At 47.3% G+C, this 19,029-nt stretch overlaps 1 protein-coding gene across 2 annotated transcripts; it reads right to left on the bottom strand.

Annotated features, from left to right (window-relative positions):
• Positions 1–6,796: 6,796 nt before the first annotated feature.
• On the bottom strand, positions 6,797–18,414 carry ISL1 (ISL LIM homeobox 1). 2 transcript variants are annotated; one of them, XM_076362301.1, is made up of 6 exons: positions 18,323–18,414; positions 17,311–17,500; positions 13,858–14,117; positions 11,602–11,888; positions 10,008–10,175; positions 6,797–7,802 (listed from the first exon to the last, which is right to left on the bottom strand). In XM_076362301.1, exons 1-6 carry the CDS (start codon positions 18,348–18,350, stop codon positions 7,686–7,688), a joined length of 1,050 nt encoding a protein of 349 aa, XP_076218416.1. In that variant the 5' UTR covers positions 18,351–18,414; the 3' UTR covers positions 6,797–7,685. The 2 variants fall into 2 exon arrangements, with proteins under 2 accessions (XP_076218416.1, XP_076218417.1); XM_076362302.1 differs by having other exon boundaries at positions 11,602–11,885.
• Positions 18,415–19,029: the final 615 nt, after the last annotated feature.

The following is a 19,029-nucleotide window of genomic DNA, read 5'->3' as shown; positions in this document are numbered from 1 at the left end:
AAGTAAAAAAGAATTATTTACTATCAATTCGTTTTCACTACAGGGAACCCTGCATCTTTAGCACACTTCAAATCCTGCGCTGTGTGTGAAGTTTGGGATCATTCTGCAACAGCCATCTGGGCAGTTGCCTGGCTCAGAACGAGCCTGAATTTGAGTCACACTGGTAGGGCCAAATCCTGCAAAACCTTCCTTGCTTCATATCATGAAGGTGAAATACATGTGAATTAGAACTTCAGAGCTGGTGTGGAGCTAATTCTGTTAAGTTTTGCTAAGAGTTCTCTCCTACAAAATGTAAGTAACTTGTATGTAGTCTCCTACCCCAGAATTCACAATCCATGAAATTTCCCTTAGGTGGCAAAAAAAGAGACAGGGAGTTGCTGTTTTATTTTATAATATTCTGTTACATCCAGATGAGTTATTGGCTCCTGTTTCTCATTACCACACCAAGCAAGATGCTTTTACTGATGCATCCATAGCTTAAGAGGGTTTTTCTCTTATAGTAGAAAATTATGCACTCATTTAAGGTCAAACATGGAAAAAAAATGAGGGTGGTGGAAAGAAAATCACTTTTTTCTCTAGAAAATCACAGCACTGATTTTATACCCACATGTCCAGCAGATTTTTGCTACTAACTTCAGCAAGAATTGGACTTGATCCTTCAGACCTATGCATTCCTGCTTTACTAGAGGTTAGCAGCAAATCTTTCACTACCTTCACAGAAGGCCCTGTGTAAGCTAGAAAGTTTGCTCCTGCAATTCGTGATTCACTAAAGTGGTCTAATATTAATTACTTCTGATTACTTACAGTAAGCTCTTCGAGGACTAGGGCCTCAGTTTGTGTCTTCAAGTTGGGGGAAAATGTTTGGGCTCCAAATATTGGAGTATTTTTTTAAGTGCCATATATATATTGTAAGATCTTCTACATATCATCGTATCTTTGTAAAATAGGTTAATTTATGGGCTGTAGTTAAAACCTTCATAAACTTTTCAAGTTAATTCCCACCATATTTTACTTTATCATGCACAGTGACACGTCAGTATTATCTCTATATACCTGCTAAGTTTAACACTTTTCAAACAACACCTTGTATTTGTGACAGTTAAAAATAAACACGAAGTTTTACCCATGAGAAAAAAAAAGAGGAGTACCAGGATCATGGTTAAGATTCCTTTTCTAGGAAATGTTGCTCTCTTGATCCTGAATTCCCTGAGTTATTGGGAGTTTAAAATGGTTTAAATGTGTTTGATGGAAAATTATTACAAAAGCCTTGCAATGTAATTTGCTCTGTACACGAGGAAATTTGCAACTACTAAATCTAGAAAACAGCACTTAACCAACAAACCTTCTAAACTGCACAGAGAAAGAGTCCTACCCACTGGCAAATTTCGTAATTCTACATTAGCAGACTCAATTACAATATCCGCTGCAAATAGCATATCAGTGCATCATAGTTACAGCGATCAGCTTGCTTTCTTCCAAAATGGGCTGTCATGGCCCTGAACTCAACCGCACTGAGAAACAGCACGGAGTTTGGTGAGGAATCGCACAGATTCGCAGCAAACTGGTTTGCGTTGCAGTAGAGAAACAGCAGAGACGGTGGACGGGCTCATGCACTGTTCAGAAACCTGGAAACCCACCATCCACCCGCCCAACGTGCCAGGGGAGTTTGAAAGCTCAAGAAAACAAATGAATAAATATAAAGAGTGACATCCAACTAAAAGATGCCTCTTTCTCCCTACTTTCCAAAATGCTGCTTGCTACTGAGTTAAATGCTTTTATTGATCCCAACCGCCTCAGACAAGCTTTACAGCTTGCAATATCCACAAACCCGGCATAAAGGGACTAATACAGAAGGCAATTTTCTACTCCCAAAGATCTTGTATCTAAGCTGACTTCCTCTCTCTTAATTGATTTGCTTCGATCATTCCTTAATGTTGGTGAACAAGAGTGACTTTGGATATTTTTTCCCATTCTCTGCAAAACTTCAACTGGAAAAAAAAAAATACTAGTAGCGGCAAACACACGCACGCGGGGGGCGGGGGGAGGAGAGGGGGGGGGACACACGACACAGAAAAGAAAAAACAGCACTCCTGACCCCAGCGGGACTCGAGTGCCCACTGCCTCATCCTGCCGCGGAGGTGGGGCCCTTCGGTGCCCGGGGGGCGACAGGGGCAGCTGCGGTGGCAAGCCACGGGGTGCGCGCTTTACCCGGCAGCCCGCCGGTCACCCCTGCCCGGCGGCCGGGGGCGGGGGGTAGGCAGGGCCGCAGCCGCGGCGGCCCGGGAACAACAAAGCGGGCTGTAAAGCCTCCAGGTGGTGGGTGTATTTGTTGTCCTGTCTGCGAGGTGCGGTGGCTCCCCGGCCCCGGCAGATCCCAGCGCTGCTGTGGACATTAAGAAAAGTCTCTTTTGGCTGATTCCAAAACCAGATAAGGAGCCGCCGAGCCACCAGCTCTGTCTAGACTCCGGACCTCACAAGTCAAACGGGTTGTTTGGATTAGCCTTGGAGATCTACCGACCTGAACAGCCCTCCTAAAGAAAAGCCACAGTAACACCCTATTTTCCTCTTCCCATTGCCGCCCGAGGTCTGCCCGGAGATAGGAGCCGAGCTCTGCTTTGGTCCGTGTCACTTATTTCTGGAAAACTTTTCCGCCCTCTCTTTCTCCCACAAACACATTGCCCTGTTTTGTCTGCCAGAAGAAAAGAAAACAAAAAAAAAAGCAGAGAGACACTCCAGCAAAAATCCTGTTTTGCAACCTTCCTCCTTCCTTCTCTCCCCCCTCGCTACCCACCCCCGGAGAAAGCCGGAGCTGCAGGTAATTAATCCAGCTGCAGCGGCGGCGGAGAGCGGCCGGGCCGCCCGGCCGGGTTGCTGCCCCGGTGCTGCTGGTCCCGGGAGACCGGGCCCGGCGCAGAGTGCGGGGCCGGCCGCGGCGAGGCTGCGCGCCCTCCCTGCCTCCGCCGCTCTCCCTCCCGGGCCCCGGACGAGCCCGGATCACTTGTTTGGTGGCGCTTAGCCGCGGCAAGAAAATCCAGCGAAATTCAAACGAAACAGCAGCCTGATGTAAAAGCCGCATCTCTCGTCTGGGATGCTGCGAAGAGCGGCGCAGAGCCTGCCCCGACCTCCGGCACGGGCAGGAGGCTCGGGGAAAGGCACCGATTAATTTTACACCCCTTTCCCCTGGCTAATGACGGAATATACCGTGCAATATGGAAAGCTCGGTCATACAGGCGAGCCTCCCCCGCCCCCCCCCCCCCCGGTGCCTGCCTCCGTGGGAGCTGCCTTCTCCGCCTGCACTTCACAAGTCCCGGGAGGTGAGGAGTGATCCTCCAGCAGGGCCGGCACGCTGGGAGCTGTTAGGTTTATGTTTGTGGCGCCTGAGCTCAAACAGTCATTCAGTGGCTTGCTCTGTTATCAAGAAAACAACAATCAGGAACAATCAGTAAACAGGATCTGTTTCCAGCCCCTTTATTAACTACTTACAGCTCCGCTGAAGCACGCCAAGCGCCCATCAGCGGCACCTCGCACCGTAAAACGCTGTCGGCGTTGCGGGCGTGCGGAGCGGGCGAGGGCGGCTCGGTGCCCGTGAAACCTGCCCGGTACCGCGGATCCTGAACCCGCTCCGGCTCCGGCTCCGGCTCCGTCCCCGTCCCGGGCGCTGCGCTGGGGCTGCGGAGGCCCGGGGGCCGGCACCGTCACGGCGGGGGGCTCATTCGTTCCCCGCTGACCATTTTCGGGTGACCCAGCGTGAATTTGTTAAGATACGTATGTATGCATATGTATATAAAGGCAAGCACTTACTGTTGAGATGTTCGACTGATCTCAACGCTGGAATTCACGTCTCCGGCTTCTACGTCTCACTGCTACGTTGGATGGAGATGCTGAGAGCTAATTAACCTGGTACAAATATTGAAATGAGAAGAGTTTGAATATTCGTCTCTGTGCGCGAACAAAATTCTCAGAGAAATTGCAGCAGGCTTTAACAGACCTTATTTGACATTATTAAGAGAGGCTGCAGCAAGGAAACCGGCGGACCTGGGACTGCTAATTGCCGCCCTCGCCCGTACCGGAAAGAGGAACCAGAGCAGGAACCTGCACAGAGCACCATAAGGACATGCATTTCATGAAGAGGATGTTTTCTCTCGCTTGCACAAATCCTGCTGCCCGAGCTCAGGAAGGGTGTTCTCCTGACGGCGCTAGGAGGGACCGCTCGAAAGTTTGTCTCTATTTGCTCCACGACGGATAATAAAGTTTTGGGGGAGGGAAGAAATATGCCACAAATATATGAAATGGAAAAGGGAACCAAAGGCCATAAAAGAACCCCCTCCGCCCCGCAAACAGAAATAATCTTAGAATAAGACGAGGTTTGTTTAACTGAAGTTTGGAGGGGGGAGGCTCCGCTGTGACCCCGGGGCCGCAGGTCTACGCAGAGGGGCGGGCCGGAGCGGAGTGGCGGCGGCCGGGGGGGGACGCGGAGACACCCGAGCGGCCGCCGCAGAAGCCACCACAGCTCCCCCGGAAGGTTCGGGGCGGCTCAGGCCCTCCGTGGGAGCGCAGGCAGGAGCCCGGCGGTAGGTGTGGGTGCAAGCACATCCCGAGTGAGGCTCCCGCCCGCAGCCCGCTGCAGAACCGAGGAGTCGGAGCGCGGCTGCAGCCCTCCGAAGACACGCTGCCCTGTGTGTTTCGAGGAGCAAGGCGCTCCTTTGGCAGCCCAAACCCAAACCCCTGCCTCCCGCCGGGCCGCTTATCTCGGCGGCAGCCCCAGCCGCCGGGAGGGCGCGCCGGGACCGCGGGGCGCCACGCAGCGCAGCCCCGGCTCCGCGCAGGGCTGGGGGCCCTTCCCCCTCGCAAGGAGCGACAGGCAAAATTCGCCTTTCTCTCCTGCGTGGCCCTCGGAGGCGACAGACCTTCACCGGTCCGAAGGTCCTGCCCGGGGGCGGGGGGGGCGGTCTCAGCAACGCCCTCGCGCGCAGGTTGCTCTCCCGCGGGGTCACCCCCGCCCCGGCGTAACCCTGCGCCTCTCCCCGCGGAGTGGCCGCGCTTCCCACCTACGCCTCAGCCTCCAGGCGGTAAAAGGCGAACGCAAAGGCCCCCGCGTTGCCCTGACCTCACAGGTTTTCAGCGCCAATTAAAGACCCCCCGAGTCGGAGACTCGGTCTCCAAACTCCCCATTCCCCCCCCCTCCCCGCGTCAGTAAGAGCGACTCAAACAACTTACACGTTAGACCACCGGGCAGAAATGACACCCTTTCTCCCTCCCGCCCCCCGAAGCGTCGTACCAAGCCTCTGATCCTGCATGAAAACACAAGGGTTACTGATCACACAGTTTAAGGTAGATTTCATATTTATTTAAATATTTATCAAGTACTCAAAAATGTATTACACTTGAGCATACAAAATGAATCCAGTTTCTAATCAGGATGATTGAAATCCTTGTATTAGACATTTAACGTTTTTTTATGTTCTCTGTACTGTCGAAATGGTTTGTCTCTATAGCTGAGCTTGCTCAGCGTGGGCTGAGATGGTGAGGAAGGAGGAAAAAGAAGGTTATGTTAAGAAAACATTAGGGTTTGGAGTAACTGTCATGCAAACCAACTTGTCTTTGTCAGACTAAAAATCTCTGTATATTCCAGTTGTTAAGGGTTTTTTTAAGCGAGCCTTTGTCTTGTGCTGGCCGGGAGCACTAGAGAGCACTTGGTCTGGAGCAAAAACAACCCTTTCCAATTTTTTTTTCCTTCTTCTTCTTCTTCTTCTTTCTACTTTTCCCCAAGAAATAGCCCACGTTTCTAGCTTTCACCACCTTCTCCCCCGTAAATTACAAAAGGAAGAAAAGAGGGAGTGAAGAGAGGGAAGTCGACAGAAAATAAGGAACACCATTCGTGCAATTTCACAGCAATATCCCCTCAATGTATGCCTCCTGCAGCATTTTTCAATCGTTTTGACAGCAGACACTGATAAATAATGGTCATACTTGACTTGTTAAGCAAAAAGCGTCCCTTTTATCAGGAGCTTATACATAAAGTACAGGTCACTTCAACAATCTCAACAACGAGGCTTTGGTATACAGCACTTTCTTTTTATTATTTTTAAAAAATAATAGAGCTCAGCAAAAAGCCTGAGCTCCCAGTTCTTTAGATGTCTTAACGTTATGTCAGATCATGCCTAGAGTAATATCACTTTTCAGGGCAAGGGATGGGGTGGGCCGAAAAAGAGAGTTTCTAACGTTATCGATTGAAAGCTAAGGCATCCAACTAGCCCTGATATAGTTGTTGAAACGGAAATTTACAAGCTGGTCGTTAATACTTGCAATAAAATATCACACTCCTTTTATTCACTAACGACCTGCTTTGCATGCAATATTTTATTTCAGGTATTTTAGCTGCTAACTTGTAAATATTTAAAAGAGGGAAATTTGTTCATTATTTAATATTAATATTATTATTATTTTGTCTATTCCAAACGCTTATTTAGTGACATAGTCCTGAAGATATAATAATCCTACATATGGCGCTTTTATTTCACATAATATTTAAGAAAAAAAAAAAAAAAGACAAAAACCACATAGAATTAGACATATAATTCAAAGACCACGGTACGACCTTTTCTTTTTTTCTTTTTTTTTTCCTTTTTTTCTTTTACTTCAGCAAACAAAAAAATAGTCAAATGACATGAAAAGTGGCAAGTTTTCCGATAATAAATAATAAATTACTTTATAATTTTGCAATGCAAGAGCAAACAAAAAGATTTTTTTTTTCCTTTTTCCTTTTACTTTTTTTTTTTACTTTTTGAGAGAGAGAGAGAGAGAGAGAGAGAGAGAGAGAGAGACGTTTTAACCAATGACTATACACATCTTTGGGGGAGGGGAAGGTTCTTGGACGGACACATTTCAAACACAATCCCGAGACGCTTTGTGGCAAAATAGAGGTATACCTTGTTGCAATGCTTTTATAAATTGGTTTTTAAAGAGGAATTCAAAAACCTATTTTTAATCGCTTCAGACTTGATAGAGGGTGGATCTCAACCAAACAAAACCAAAACCCCGCTACAGTACATGCTAGAAGAGACCCAGGAAACAACCTCTTGTTAAGAATCAACTAAAAACAACATTGCAAACCAATGCAGCTCCACCTTCCTGCAATGAATCTTTCAACAATGCAGGGCTAAATCGTCTCTTTCCTGATGATGGAAAACCTACTGGAGCTCCTTTTGGCAAGGCAATCACCAATATAGAAACAGCACCATTCGGATTGGGAGGGACCGGATAGAAAGTCCCTCTACCTTGGTTTCTCCCTAAGATGTGCAGTCAAATGAAAAGATTTTTTTTTTCACTTTTTTTTTTTTTTTGAGATCCACGAGTACAAATCCTTTACGTTTTGAAAACGTCTTTTCGATCCTCCTCTGATCATTGAATCGCGCTTTTTTGGGTGGTTTGTTTTTTTTTTTTTAGTATTTATTCTAGTAAGATCCCATGATTGTCTTCACAGTGTTGCTACCATATTACCTTGTCTTTTCAAACATGGCTCCGTTCATTTCATGGAGTGGTTCCTTGCTAGGTTCATTACAGGGCTGTTAAATACTTTTTCCCCTTAAATTTCGGAGTCCCAACGTGATCGCTTCCCCACTTTCTCCAACAGGGCTGAGGGTAAGGGCAGAAACAACAACAACAGAAATCTGAATGAATGTTCCTCATGCCTCAATAGGACTGGCTACCATGCTGTTGGGTGTATCTGGCAGCTGAGAGGACATTGATGCTACTTCACTTCCAGTAGAATTGGAACCGGGTCCTCCTTCTGAAAAATTAACCTGCCAAAAAAAAAAAAAAAAAAAAAAAAGAAGAAGAAAAATAAGAAAAAGAAATGTTGTTACAACTGTAACAATCAAAGAAAAGTAGCAGGCAAAGGCAAAGAAGAACGCAAAAATAAATACACAGACATGCAGCTGAACGGCCTGATACATCTCCACGGGAGGCTGTGTCACTGTTTGTTGCTTTGTTTAGCTTCCCCGTTGACTTCACAGGAGTTTTCTTCAGGCCTTGGGACAACTCACCAAAAAAAAAAGCGGGTTAAAAAAAACTTAAAAAAAAAAAGACTGAAAAATAAAGCAAATAAACAAACTTATTAATGACACCATCTTCCCTGTCTTGCAAGAGTGGCAATCCCAACAGGATGTTCTAGTCAATTATTTAAGAGTGCATGTGTTTTTTTGACACAAAACTGCAAGGTTATTTTTTTCCCCTTTCGTGCACATACTAAAATAAACCTGGAACGAGCATCCAGGAGCAGAAGGCATTTGAAACAAGCCATCCTCTTTCATTTGTGATTTGAAGCGGGTGCTATCTCTTTTTAACGAGAGTCAGTTTGATAAAAAAGGTCACACTTCTCCATCCTAATGTGCCCCGTGGCTCCCGTTAGTTTAGGAGCAGCGTTGGGAAAAGGCATGATTTGAAGGGTGGAGCTTTGCTAATCCAAAAGCATTTCTTTGGCACCTATTTAGCTGGCCGATCCTGTGATTAAGGCCCTTTCCAGATTACAGACGTGCCTTGAATGGTCGATGAACTGTCTGTTCCATCCACAGTTCTTTATTTTAACTCTTTTCAGTGTCAGACATTATGTCCAATATATATCAATATTCATCTATCTAATGATCTATCTACCTATATGCATGTGTGTATTTGCTCTATCCATCTTCAGAATGGATAGAGACAGCCTTTTTTTTTTTTTTTAGAACTACTCCATACAAAAACTCACTGCATCGAAGGTTTTTAAAGTATCCTATTCTGTTAAGGCAAAATAAGTAAGGCAGCTGAAAGAGATCACTTTTCTTGGGTCTGCTTGACAGCTTGATTAAAGCAGGAAAACGGGTGGCTGCTCTAGAGGTAAGCTGCTGCTGCGCTACAGCTTCCCGAGCGAGCATGGTGTGCCAGGGGAGGGAAGCACGCTGCAGCCTGCCACTGGGCAAAGGAAAAGCGATCCTGCAAGAGAGAGCAATACTAAACTGAAAACAATTCTAGACATGGCTACAAACCTTTGCTTCATGTCGAAAAAATGCCCAACAGATCAAAAAAGGGTCTATATGTTAATTTTTCATCATTAATTATTATTTTGAATCACTGAAAAACCATACACAACATACCTTATTATTTTAAAGTTCTCGTTTTAACACACTTAGGCCAGGAAATTGAGTTAAGGCTGAACTTCTGTCCTTAATTCACCTTGTTGGGCCTAAGTATTGTGGATGGTATGGTCCCATATGAGCTGCCAAATGACGTAGGCATAAGGAAGTGAGTTAAGAACAGAATTTATTCTAAAAGATCTGTTTTCTTTCGGCTTAAGGCAGTTTATCACATTGTTTGAATTTTCCACATGAATATGTACTATCAATTCCCTTTCCAAAACACAACATTTAATGTAAGCTATATAATGCATGTATTTGTGTGTATATATGTATAGATAGATATATAAAGTTGTATCTAGAGGCATATACTTAAAACAAGGACTTAAAAAATTTAACTAAGCTCTTCATGTTTGTGTGACAAAACAAGGACACAGGCTGACATTGCAATCGTGTTTAAAATCCACCCTGTCGCATAAAGGCAAAATTGGCCCGGGGGGGGGGGGGGGGGGAGCGAATTTTAGAAACTGCTTTCACAAATGTACATGCAGCTAAACGACACGTGAAGAATGTCTTAGTTCTCTGGATAGAGATGCTTTCAGTTTTCAGGAGTGTGTGAGCTGAGTTAGTCTCAGACCTGGGTCGGGCCTTATCCAGCTCCCACTCAACTCGGCAAGAGCTCCGCTGTGCACTCAGGTAGGTTTTGCACCAAGCCCTGTTAAATCAATTCAGTTCGCCGCATTTACAGTGTGCTATTACACCCACCTTGCAATTTCGGGAAAACCCGGCTAGTCTGGATTGCTCATCTCTCTGAGGGCATCCGGCACGTTTAGAGAATCCCCTATTGCTCTGCCCCGAGTGCAGGCTGGCCTGCACCGGCTGGGAACCGACACTTACTAGTTGCTGAAAAGCAGGTTGGTCTATGTCACTCTGCAATGCGAAGTCACTCAGTACTTTCCAGGGTGGCTGGTAACTCTGCACCTCCACCGGGTTCGCCTGTAAACCACCGTCATGTCTCTCCGGACTAGCAGCCACCATCGGAGTTCCTGTCATCCCTTGGATATTCTGTAAACAGCCCAGCAAAAGATGTTAATGAGCTTGGTTAACTTTATTGTGTATAAGCGCTGAGTCAATAAACTGCTTTCTATCTTATCTATACAGTCGCTTGTATTTGCTTTGTTAATCTGCTGTGAATGTCTTACTCTATTCTACTCTAGGTCAGCCTATTTCTGCCCGCTGCATTTATCACGGTGGAAGTTTACTTTCTTTCCTTTTAATCCTCCTATTTCTCTCAAGGCATACCCCCTCCGCCCCAAGCTTTCTTAAACACGAGCATTCTGTATCTTGGCTGCCGATGCACGGCTCGGCGCAAGAAACGGTTAATCATGCTGCCTTTCTATGTCGCATCCAGGCTGGTTTTGTTCTGCGTGACCTTAACTGGATCGTATATCCACTGCACGGCAAACCTGGGGTACTTCAGTACCGCGCTCTTTCAAAAAACAAAAAAAAAAAGAAAAGAAAAGAAAAAAAGAAAACCCCAGCCCTCCCACTATGCCCTGTGGTGCAGACACTGTGTACAAAATAACTCCGAGCCTCGACGAATAGATTGTTCAGGCGAGTTAATAACATCGTGTTTTATTGCATTCCAACAGGGTAAAATGAAACTTCTTAAATTCCACTTAACTAGGCAGCCTTGTGAATTAATAGTCATTCTCAGGTCAGTCAATATACACAGGGAGAATAACAGACTCTTCTTCACGTGGACTAACAACAACAGAAAAAAAAAAAAGTTGGCATAAAATGGAGACAGCCAGTTTGCTCTGTTGAACCCAGCGCTTTCCACTTGTTTGCATCACACGTGCATATGCCCACAGACAAAAAATCAATATATTTCTGTGCAAGAACTAGATATATTTTAAGTAACCTGTAAACACGATAGTAATTCCAAAAACTTTGCATTGCATTTGTCTTTTTCTACAGTAAGTGCACTGACAAACACACACATACACATTGTATTATATAAAGTGCTAAGAAAATACATCAAATTTCCCTTTTACTCATGGGTTTTACTTCTGGGTTTACTCCTGTGTAAAACCATTGAAGAGGGCGAAAGAGTCATTTTCCCCTCAAGGAGCCCTTTGCATTTGCAATATAAATATTACACAAGGCTGGGCTTATTACATCCCATAAGCTCTGCAGGTCGCAATTCATGCTGCAGAGAAGTTAATCCACTGCGTATCCTTAGCCCCACAAAAAGACATGTGTTCTCTTGAGCTGCCTATATCGGCTTCTCGCTGTGGTCTGTTTTAATTGCACTGACATCAGAAACAAGTGGATAATAGTTAAACGGTATAATTTTCTTTGCTTTAAGGGGGCTCCCACAAAATTAAAAGCGTCAAACCGACCCCAGAGGCTGGCCGGGCTGGACACAGCCCAGGCGTTGCTCTTTGGGAAGGAAGGCAGCGCACGGTCAGAGGCTGAAGCCACTTACAGTTTTGTCATTGGGTTGCTGCTGCTGAAGTTGCTTCATCATAATGCTCCTTTTTTTGTCCTTGCACCGTTTGTTTTGAAACCAAACCCTGATGACCCTCGGGCTGAGGCCAGTCATTTCTACCAGTTGCTCTTTCATGAGGGCGTCAGGCCTGGGGTTGGCAGCGTAGCAGGTCCTCAAGGTGTGAAGCTGTTTTTCATTAAGGACAGTTCGGACTCGGGTGGTCTTCTCGGGCTGCTTGTGGACGTGGGGTCGCAGAGCTGGCTGTCTGGCAGAGATAGGTTCTGCTGTAAGGGAAGGGAGGAACAGCATCCCCATGAGTAGGAAGCAGGGAGTCTGCAGAGGCTAGACTCCTTCATTCAGCTATGAATCTAAGCTGGTGGGACAGGGGGAGGCGGGGGTGTGTGTGTGATGAACCCTCTTTCAAAGGCCGTTCAAGCAGTCAGATCTACCAGAGCTCCTGCAGCCTCCTCTGCTTTATGCACTGGTGGAGTGAGAGGACTGACATTTCTGACTCCACAGATAATTAATTTGCAAAAACAAACCACCCCCCTAAAACCCTTGACGACAGAAGCTTGAACCTGTATGAGACTTGACAGGGGAGGGCGAGTTCGCTAAGGTGTGTGTGCGCTAGGAAAGGAGGGGGAGGGTTTTATGTATTTGTTTCCTGACAAATCACCAAACCAGATTTTTGGCCCGAAAATTAATGAAAGAATGTTCTTAAATTAATCACAATTCGGATCTGCTTCTTGTATACTGAATCTAGCTCAGTTTAGCCAGAGGCCGCGATAACGTGCAACAGCTCCAGGCAGTTTGATGCTTCCAAATCAAAGCAAAACAAGCCAAATCCACCGCACCGTGACCGTGGAGGAAAGTCCTGTGAGAGCCCCATATCCCAGAGCTCGGAAGACGGAGGTCTATCTCAGAAAGTGGAGGTGCTAGATTAATTTGTGTCGACTTTTGATGAATACTTTAAAAAATATGACTGTTTCGCCAATTCTTTAAAAGGGGAATAAGCCTAGCAATTTTCCTCATGGAAACTGCCAAGAAATGCAAACCTACGGGTAGCGTCACATCAAAAGCTGAAAGTATTCGTGTAAGTCTGCGATTCTTCTGTGCGTTGTGTAGCTGTAGCTATCTAGATGTAATTTGACCCAGCCAAGGGAAAAATAAAAATACTAGGGTGTTTGGGGTTTTTTTGTTAAAATTCTGGTTAGCTAATATTCAGAATTTTTTGGTTTTGTACAGTCGGGTTCCGACTTTTCTGCTATAACAATAAATCAGCAAATGCGATGAAGACAATACGAAGGCTTCAAATATTAGCAGTATTGTACCTGCTGACACAATATGCCTTTCGGAGGCATGCACAAACACACTATAGGGAGCACGCACGATCTCTCTAAAATTCTGCCATGATCAGCTACGGGATTATTTCTCCCTGTATATAGATATGTCACCTGAAAGCAGCTCAGAAGCGGGAAACGAGCCCGTTTAAACATAGCTGTGTTGTAAATAACCTTGCAAGTTGCAGTTACTTGCAATACAGCAATAACGCCGGCCAACCTTCTATTGTCCAGCCTAGTTTGCCTCAGAGACGTGCCCCTTCCTAAAGCTAAGCGTCTCTGAGTATCTGATATACCCGTCGAGAACTAGAAGTGTAAGTAAACTTGTAAGGTGGGGCGACTCTGAAGTTTTAAGATGAAATTCTCATCAAATCACATAAAACGTTTCAAGAAGGCAGAGTCACTTTAAAAGGCAATTACCGAAGATTAGCTTGTTGACAGTTTTAAATTACAGCCTAAGTGCTCGCCTGTAGTTATGAAGTCTATCTCTTTTCGGACCCCGCTTCCACCAGTGCTTAGAACGGCTTTTCCACATGCTCCGGAGGCAGAGGGGTCTGTACCTTGCCGCAGACCTGCTCCCTGCAGCGGCTCGTCCTTCTCCGACCCAGGCTCCCGGCTGCCCCGGGCTCGGGGGGGGACGGCTCCCGCAGCCGGTGCGCGGTCGGAGCGGGAGGGGCACAGGCTGGCGGGGGTGCGGCCCCCTGCGCAGGTGTCTCCGCCTCACGCGTACCGCGTACGCGGGCGTTTCTCGCAGCAGCCGGACCCGCGGCAGCCCCGGGCGTGGGGCGCGCCGCCGCCGCCGTCTTTCCGCGGGGGCGCGGGACCCGCTGCAAGCGGCGGGGCCCGCCGTCGGGCGCCGGGCCGGGCGGCGCCAAACCCCGCGGGCTTCCGCGGCGCCGGGTGCGGGCGGTACCTGCCATCTGCAGCGGCCGGGCGGGGTGCAGGGGGCTGAGGGGGTCCCCGGCGCCCAGGCTGGCCCGCTCCACCACGTCGTGGTCCGCCCGGCAGAAGAGGCCGTCCTCCCGCAGGGCGAATTCATCGCCGGGGATGAGCTGGCGGCTGCAGGCCACGCAGCGGAAACACTCGATGTGGTACACCTTGGCGCGGGCGCGCATCACGAAGTCATTCTTGCTGAAGCCGATGCTGCACTTGGCGCACTTGATGCCGTATAACCTGAGCAGGGCCCAGCCCAGAAGGAAGGAGAAGGGAAGGAAGGAGGGAGAGCACGGGAGGGGGAAGGGGGAGGGCAGGGAAGGGCGGGGGGAAGGGGGGGAAGAAAGGAAGGGAAAAAAGAAAGAGAGAGGTTTTCACTCCCGCTCGCGGGCAGCCCCGTGGCCCCGCGTAGACGCGCCACACGCAGTCCACTAGTTAAACAAGCCTTGAAAATAGAGAAGCCAGAAGAGGAAAGGAATAAAACGGATTCGTTTGCTGCCGGTGCCCTGATCCCCACGCTGTAAAAGGCGGTGGGGACCCAGACACGCCGCTGGGCAAGGAGAGGGGGGAGGGAAGGGGCGGCGGAGATGGAAGGAGAAACAGGGGAAGAAACAAAAAAGCGACCCCCTTCCTTCCCGAGGAGATGCCGACCTCCCCCTCCTGCCCCAGCGCCCGGGCTGCAGCAGGCGAGGGGCCGTCCCTGCCCTCTCCCTCCCTCCTCACGGGAGGACCTGACCTAGCCTGGCCCGGGGCTGAACCGGACCGCCATGGGTACACCGGGAAAAGGCGAGGCTGGCGAAGCTGCCATCCACTCCCCACGCACAAACGTGCCAGCCTCACCAGATGGTGCTATTTTTGCGAGGAACCCACTCAGGACTTCTGCCGCTTGATGCGTGCCGGGGCTGCCGGCAGCTTAGCCTCTGGGACGCAGCAGGAGTGGCTCTGCCAGCGGCCGGGGCTCTTCCCCTTACTTTCTCTCACCAGGTTCGTTTTATACAGTATAGGCTAACCCCCCTCCCCCCCCCCTTATCTATATATCTATCTGTACACGCTCACATATATAGTAGTGTAACTCCCCTCCCCCGCCCCCTACTAAAAGGCATTTTGGGTGCTTTGGCTCTGCAGCCTGCCCCTACCTCAGCGTCTCTGCCCCGTCTCCCCTCCTGCTGACGCTCCCACCTTGAGCCGGGGCTCAAGCCCTCCGGCAGCAGTGAAAGGGCAACTTCTTGCTGACAGCCCCACACGGCAAATAAGGGGTTTCTGGGGTTACACTCTGGAGTGGGTGGCGGGTTCCTCGTCTCCCGTGGAGGAGAGGGGGACAGTTCACCCATCCGTAGATGAGAAAATGCTCCAACCCGGGTGACTAAAACTGCACAGTCTCTCGGCTCCCACCGAGCCCTCCTTAGCCAGCCTCCCTGGTTTAAGTAAAATCAACATCTTTCCGCAAACGTATGGATATACGCACATATGCACGCACACAATCCACAGAACCGTAAAAGCTGTTCCTAAAACTGAGCTAACATTCATCCCCACACATTTCCTCACCAGTACACTTCCTTAGAGATACAGTCTTTGATGTATGCTTGTGGGTATAGATGTTTATTTACACACATCTTTAGCTGCTATGTCTATTGTGGTGTACTAATCCTATATTCAGAGCTACATATTTCCAAATTATAAGGTTTTGAGAAGGAAAAAACCCAAACAAACAGCTAAACGGCAAAAGAACAGAGCCATCGCAAAGTGTATGCATTAATAGGTACAAAAGTTGGGGGGGTTGCCCACGTGTCTGACAGTTACAGATTGGCTCACGGTCTAATTCAAAGTCGACTTGCACATAACATACATCTTACTTTTAAAATTGTAGCAAATGAAATGTATTCTGTGTTAACTTAAAGGAGCTGCATTTTTTGTTTTTTTAAATTTCGCCCGCTGAGTTCTAGCAGGAGGTAAGTGAGCACATCTCAGTCCAAACGTTTTCCTTTCATTTGAAATTAGTGAAAGGACAACATTTAAAAGCACGGCTCCAAAGTGTGTTTAAAAGGAAAGAAGAAAGGAAAGAAAGGAAAGAAAGGAAAGAAAGGAAAGAAAGGAAAGAAAGGAAAGAAAGGAAAGAAAGGAAAGAAAGGAAAGAAAGGAAAGAAAGGAAAGAAAGGAAAGAAAGGAAAGAAAGGAAAGAAAGGAAGAGCGAGAAAGAGCAAAAGGGGGAGAAAGGGGGAGAAAGGGAGAGGGAGAGAGAGGGAGAGAGAGGGAGAGAGAGGGAGAGAGAGGGAGAGAGAGGGAGAGAGAGGGAGAGAGAGGGAGAGAGAGAGAAAGAACAGTGGGCTGTTTTTCGCCATGGTAAAACTTTGAGAATAATCTCACAACATGGCTTGAAGGAATGATCTGCTTATGAATTGTGCACTGGAGAAGGAAAGACTCAAGTGCTTTATTTCAATTCAGAATTACAAAGAAACTTTCTGTAAAAAAATATACCGTCCATACCTCAGTGTCATACAAAGTTCTGGTTTGGCAAACCCAGTAGACGACACTGAAACGGATCAGCATGACCCAGGAGCACAAATAATAAACACAGTCGAAATTCCTGCTTCGGTTTCTCTATAGTGTCAGGATTGGCAACTCTCACATTTTATCAGTTACCAGATTTTAATGTGAGGAAGGAAGCGGTTCCATTATCTAAATATACCCAATTGTTCGCGAACAGATGATGGGCAATTTGATCTGCTCTGTCTAATTCATCAGTACAGATAAGATAAGAAAGAAAAGGCAGTCAGATATCACCAAAGGGGTTAATATTTAAAAAGATTAAATGTCAGTTATTTTAGCGAAGAAACATTTCAGTCTAGGTTTTAACCTCCCCATAAAAGGATCCTTCATTCTGAAGAAAACTTCGGTTTTGTTTTTCTTGTGCTTTTTTGTTTTTTGATAGGCCTAGTTTAAATATTTTTTTTTCCCCCGTGTATTTATTTTTACGGCATACATGCTTGAAGTGCCTTTCTTATGAATGCCATTATGCTTTTGCAAAAACACAGAGAGATGCGTTTCTCAGTTTGTGTTAAAAAGCGATCAGTGCCGTGTTGCTCATAATATCTACACTATTGAAAACATTCTCCATTACCTACGATTTCCCACTTTGTTAGAATCACAGGATGCATTGCCAAAGTCCTCAGAAGGGTCCCACACAGTCGCTAGCTGTTCTCGAATGTGGTTTTGTTTATACAGAAATTTGCATTTGAATCTGTGGAATAAAAAACTTGGCGACTCTAACTTTTTTCCTTGCCTGTCTATCTATGGGGAAATAACTTAAAACCATACCGATTGTCTTTTCACCCTCTTTCTCACATTTTTTCGTCTTCCTGTCTCTGTCAGATTTATAAAGTTAAAAAAAAGGGAAGAAATCTCACCGAAGAATTAAACAACGTAAATGGCGTACCTGATATAATCTCTTTTACAGTAGGTTTTGCCATCCCTAACAAAGCACGTACAGGTCTCGTCCAAATACTGATTACACTCTGCACACTTCAAACACGCCGCATGCCATTCCAAATCCGGAGAAACCCTCAGAATATACTGATCGTGAATTTGATTGCCGCAACCAACACATAGGGAAATCAGGCGTTTTTCTGAAATGAAAATAAATACATGATTGACTAACCGTTTACTCTCCTACGGAGATAAACACACTTTTAGTGTCGTTCCCTTATAGGGCGTACTCTGGGAGTGTGTTGTTTTGGTTTTTTTTTTAGAGTATTACACTTTTGGATGGTAATTGAAGTGTGCCATCAAAACCGTGCCTCGTTTAGAAAGGAGGCGGAACATATGTTAAAATGCAGATGTGAACAGTCTTCGGGGTGAAGGTCCTCATTTCGCAAGCCTTGCACGGAATCAAAACTCCAAACTCGCTCCTTGTTTTATTTTTATTTTATTGTTTGCTTGTTTGGATTCCTTTCCTTACGGGGAGAGCACCTATATGTTCGATTTCATTTTTTAAGAGGCTCTGACTGGAAACGGTGAACGCGTGGCTGGGTGCGCTGCCCATTCAGCCCTTTGCCGTCGAAGAGGGGACTCGAGGCTGCTAGCAAGAACAAGCATCATTACGGTTGTCACTTGCTCTTTTTTGCGAGTCTAATGCTAATTCCCCTAGACGGACTAGGTGCTGGGTACTCAGACAGCCTCACCGCAGTCTAGCGCGAGCAGAATTTAAGGCTCCGTGGCTGGAGATCCCGTTAAAATCCCTCCTGCTCCCCAAACTTTAAAAGAGAGCAGGACCCCAGGCTATTAACATACAAGGCTACGAGCTTAAAACACAGCAAGCATGCAGGCACGGCAACAAAGGCACCTTCTCTACCATTCAAATGAAGTTCAGCTCTTTAGCAGTTCTCCTGCCTGAGACGATTACAATAGACAGCACATTTATTCCAATAACGGTAAAAATTCCGCCTTACTTTTTGGTGGGTCTCCCATGTCTCCCATATCTGTAAGAGGGTGTAATGTCCACAGTGAAATGGTGTACGGTTTCGTTTTAAGACCCCAAAGTAGGTTTGAAAGCTGTTGCTAAAAATAAAAATAAAAAAAATAAAAAAGTAGAAGTAGCAATAACAAAAGAAAAAAAAATAGAGACTCGGAACGAAAAAAAAAAAGGCAAAACAAAACACCACCGGCGTGGGAGATACTGTCAGGGCTGCGGAGAGAGAAGGGGGCGCGCGGTGAGGCGCGGAGAGGCGCGGTGCGGGGCGCGGCGCCGGGGGCGCGGCGGGGTCCGGCCGCGCGGTGCGGTGCGGTGCGGCAGCGGTGCGGGAGCGGCGCGGTGCGGTGCGGCGGCGCGGCGGTGCCGGACTGGGCGCTGGCGGCTCGGGCACTCGCCTCGCCCTTATCTCTTACTCAAACTTCTCTGCTCCAACTCAGCCCGCTCGCCATTGGCCTGACGTCATGCGCGGGGACGTCACGCCTGTGCGGCGCCCATTGGCTGCGGGCGGCGCGGCGCAGCTGTTCTGATTATCATATTTCAGCGTCTGGCGGCGCAGCGGCCCCGGCTCGGGCTCTCGGAGGCAACTTTTCCTCGCTCCTCATTTGTATTTCCCTTTATACTTTCTTCTTGTCGCTCTCCGCCATCCCCGCCGCTTATCTCCCGTCACACCTCTCATTTTCCTTC

This window comes from Aptenodytes patagonicus, chromosome Z (assembly GCF_965638725.1).
Source record: "Aptenodytes patagonicus chromosome Z, bAptPat1.pri.cur, whole genome shotgun sequence".
Taxonomy (NCBI): domain Eukaryota; kingdom Metazoa; phylum Chordata; class Aves; order Sphenisciformes; family Spheniscidae; genus Aptenodytes; species Aptenodytes patagonicus.
Note: the sequence above shows the minus strand (reverse complement) of the source record. Positions and strands in the feature narration are given on the sequence as shown.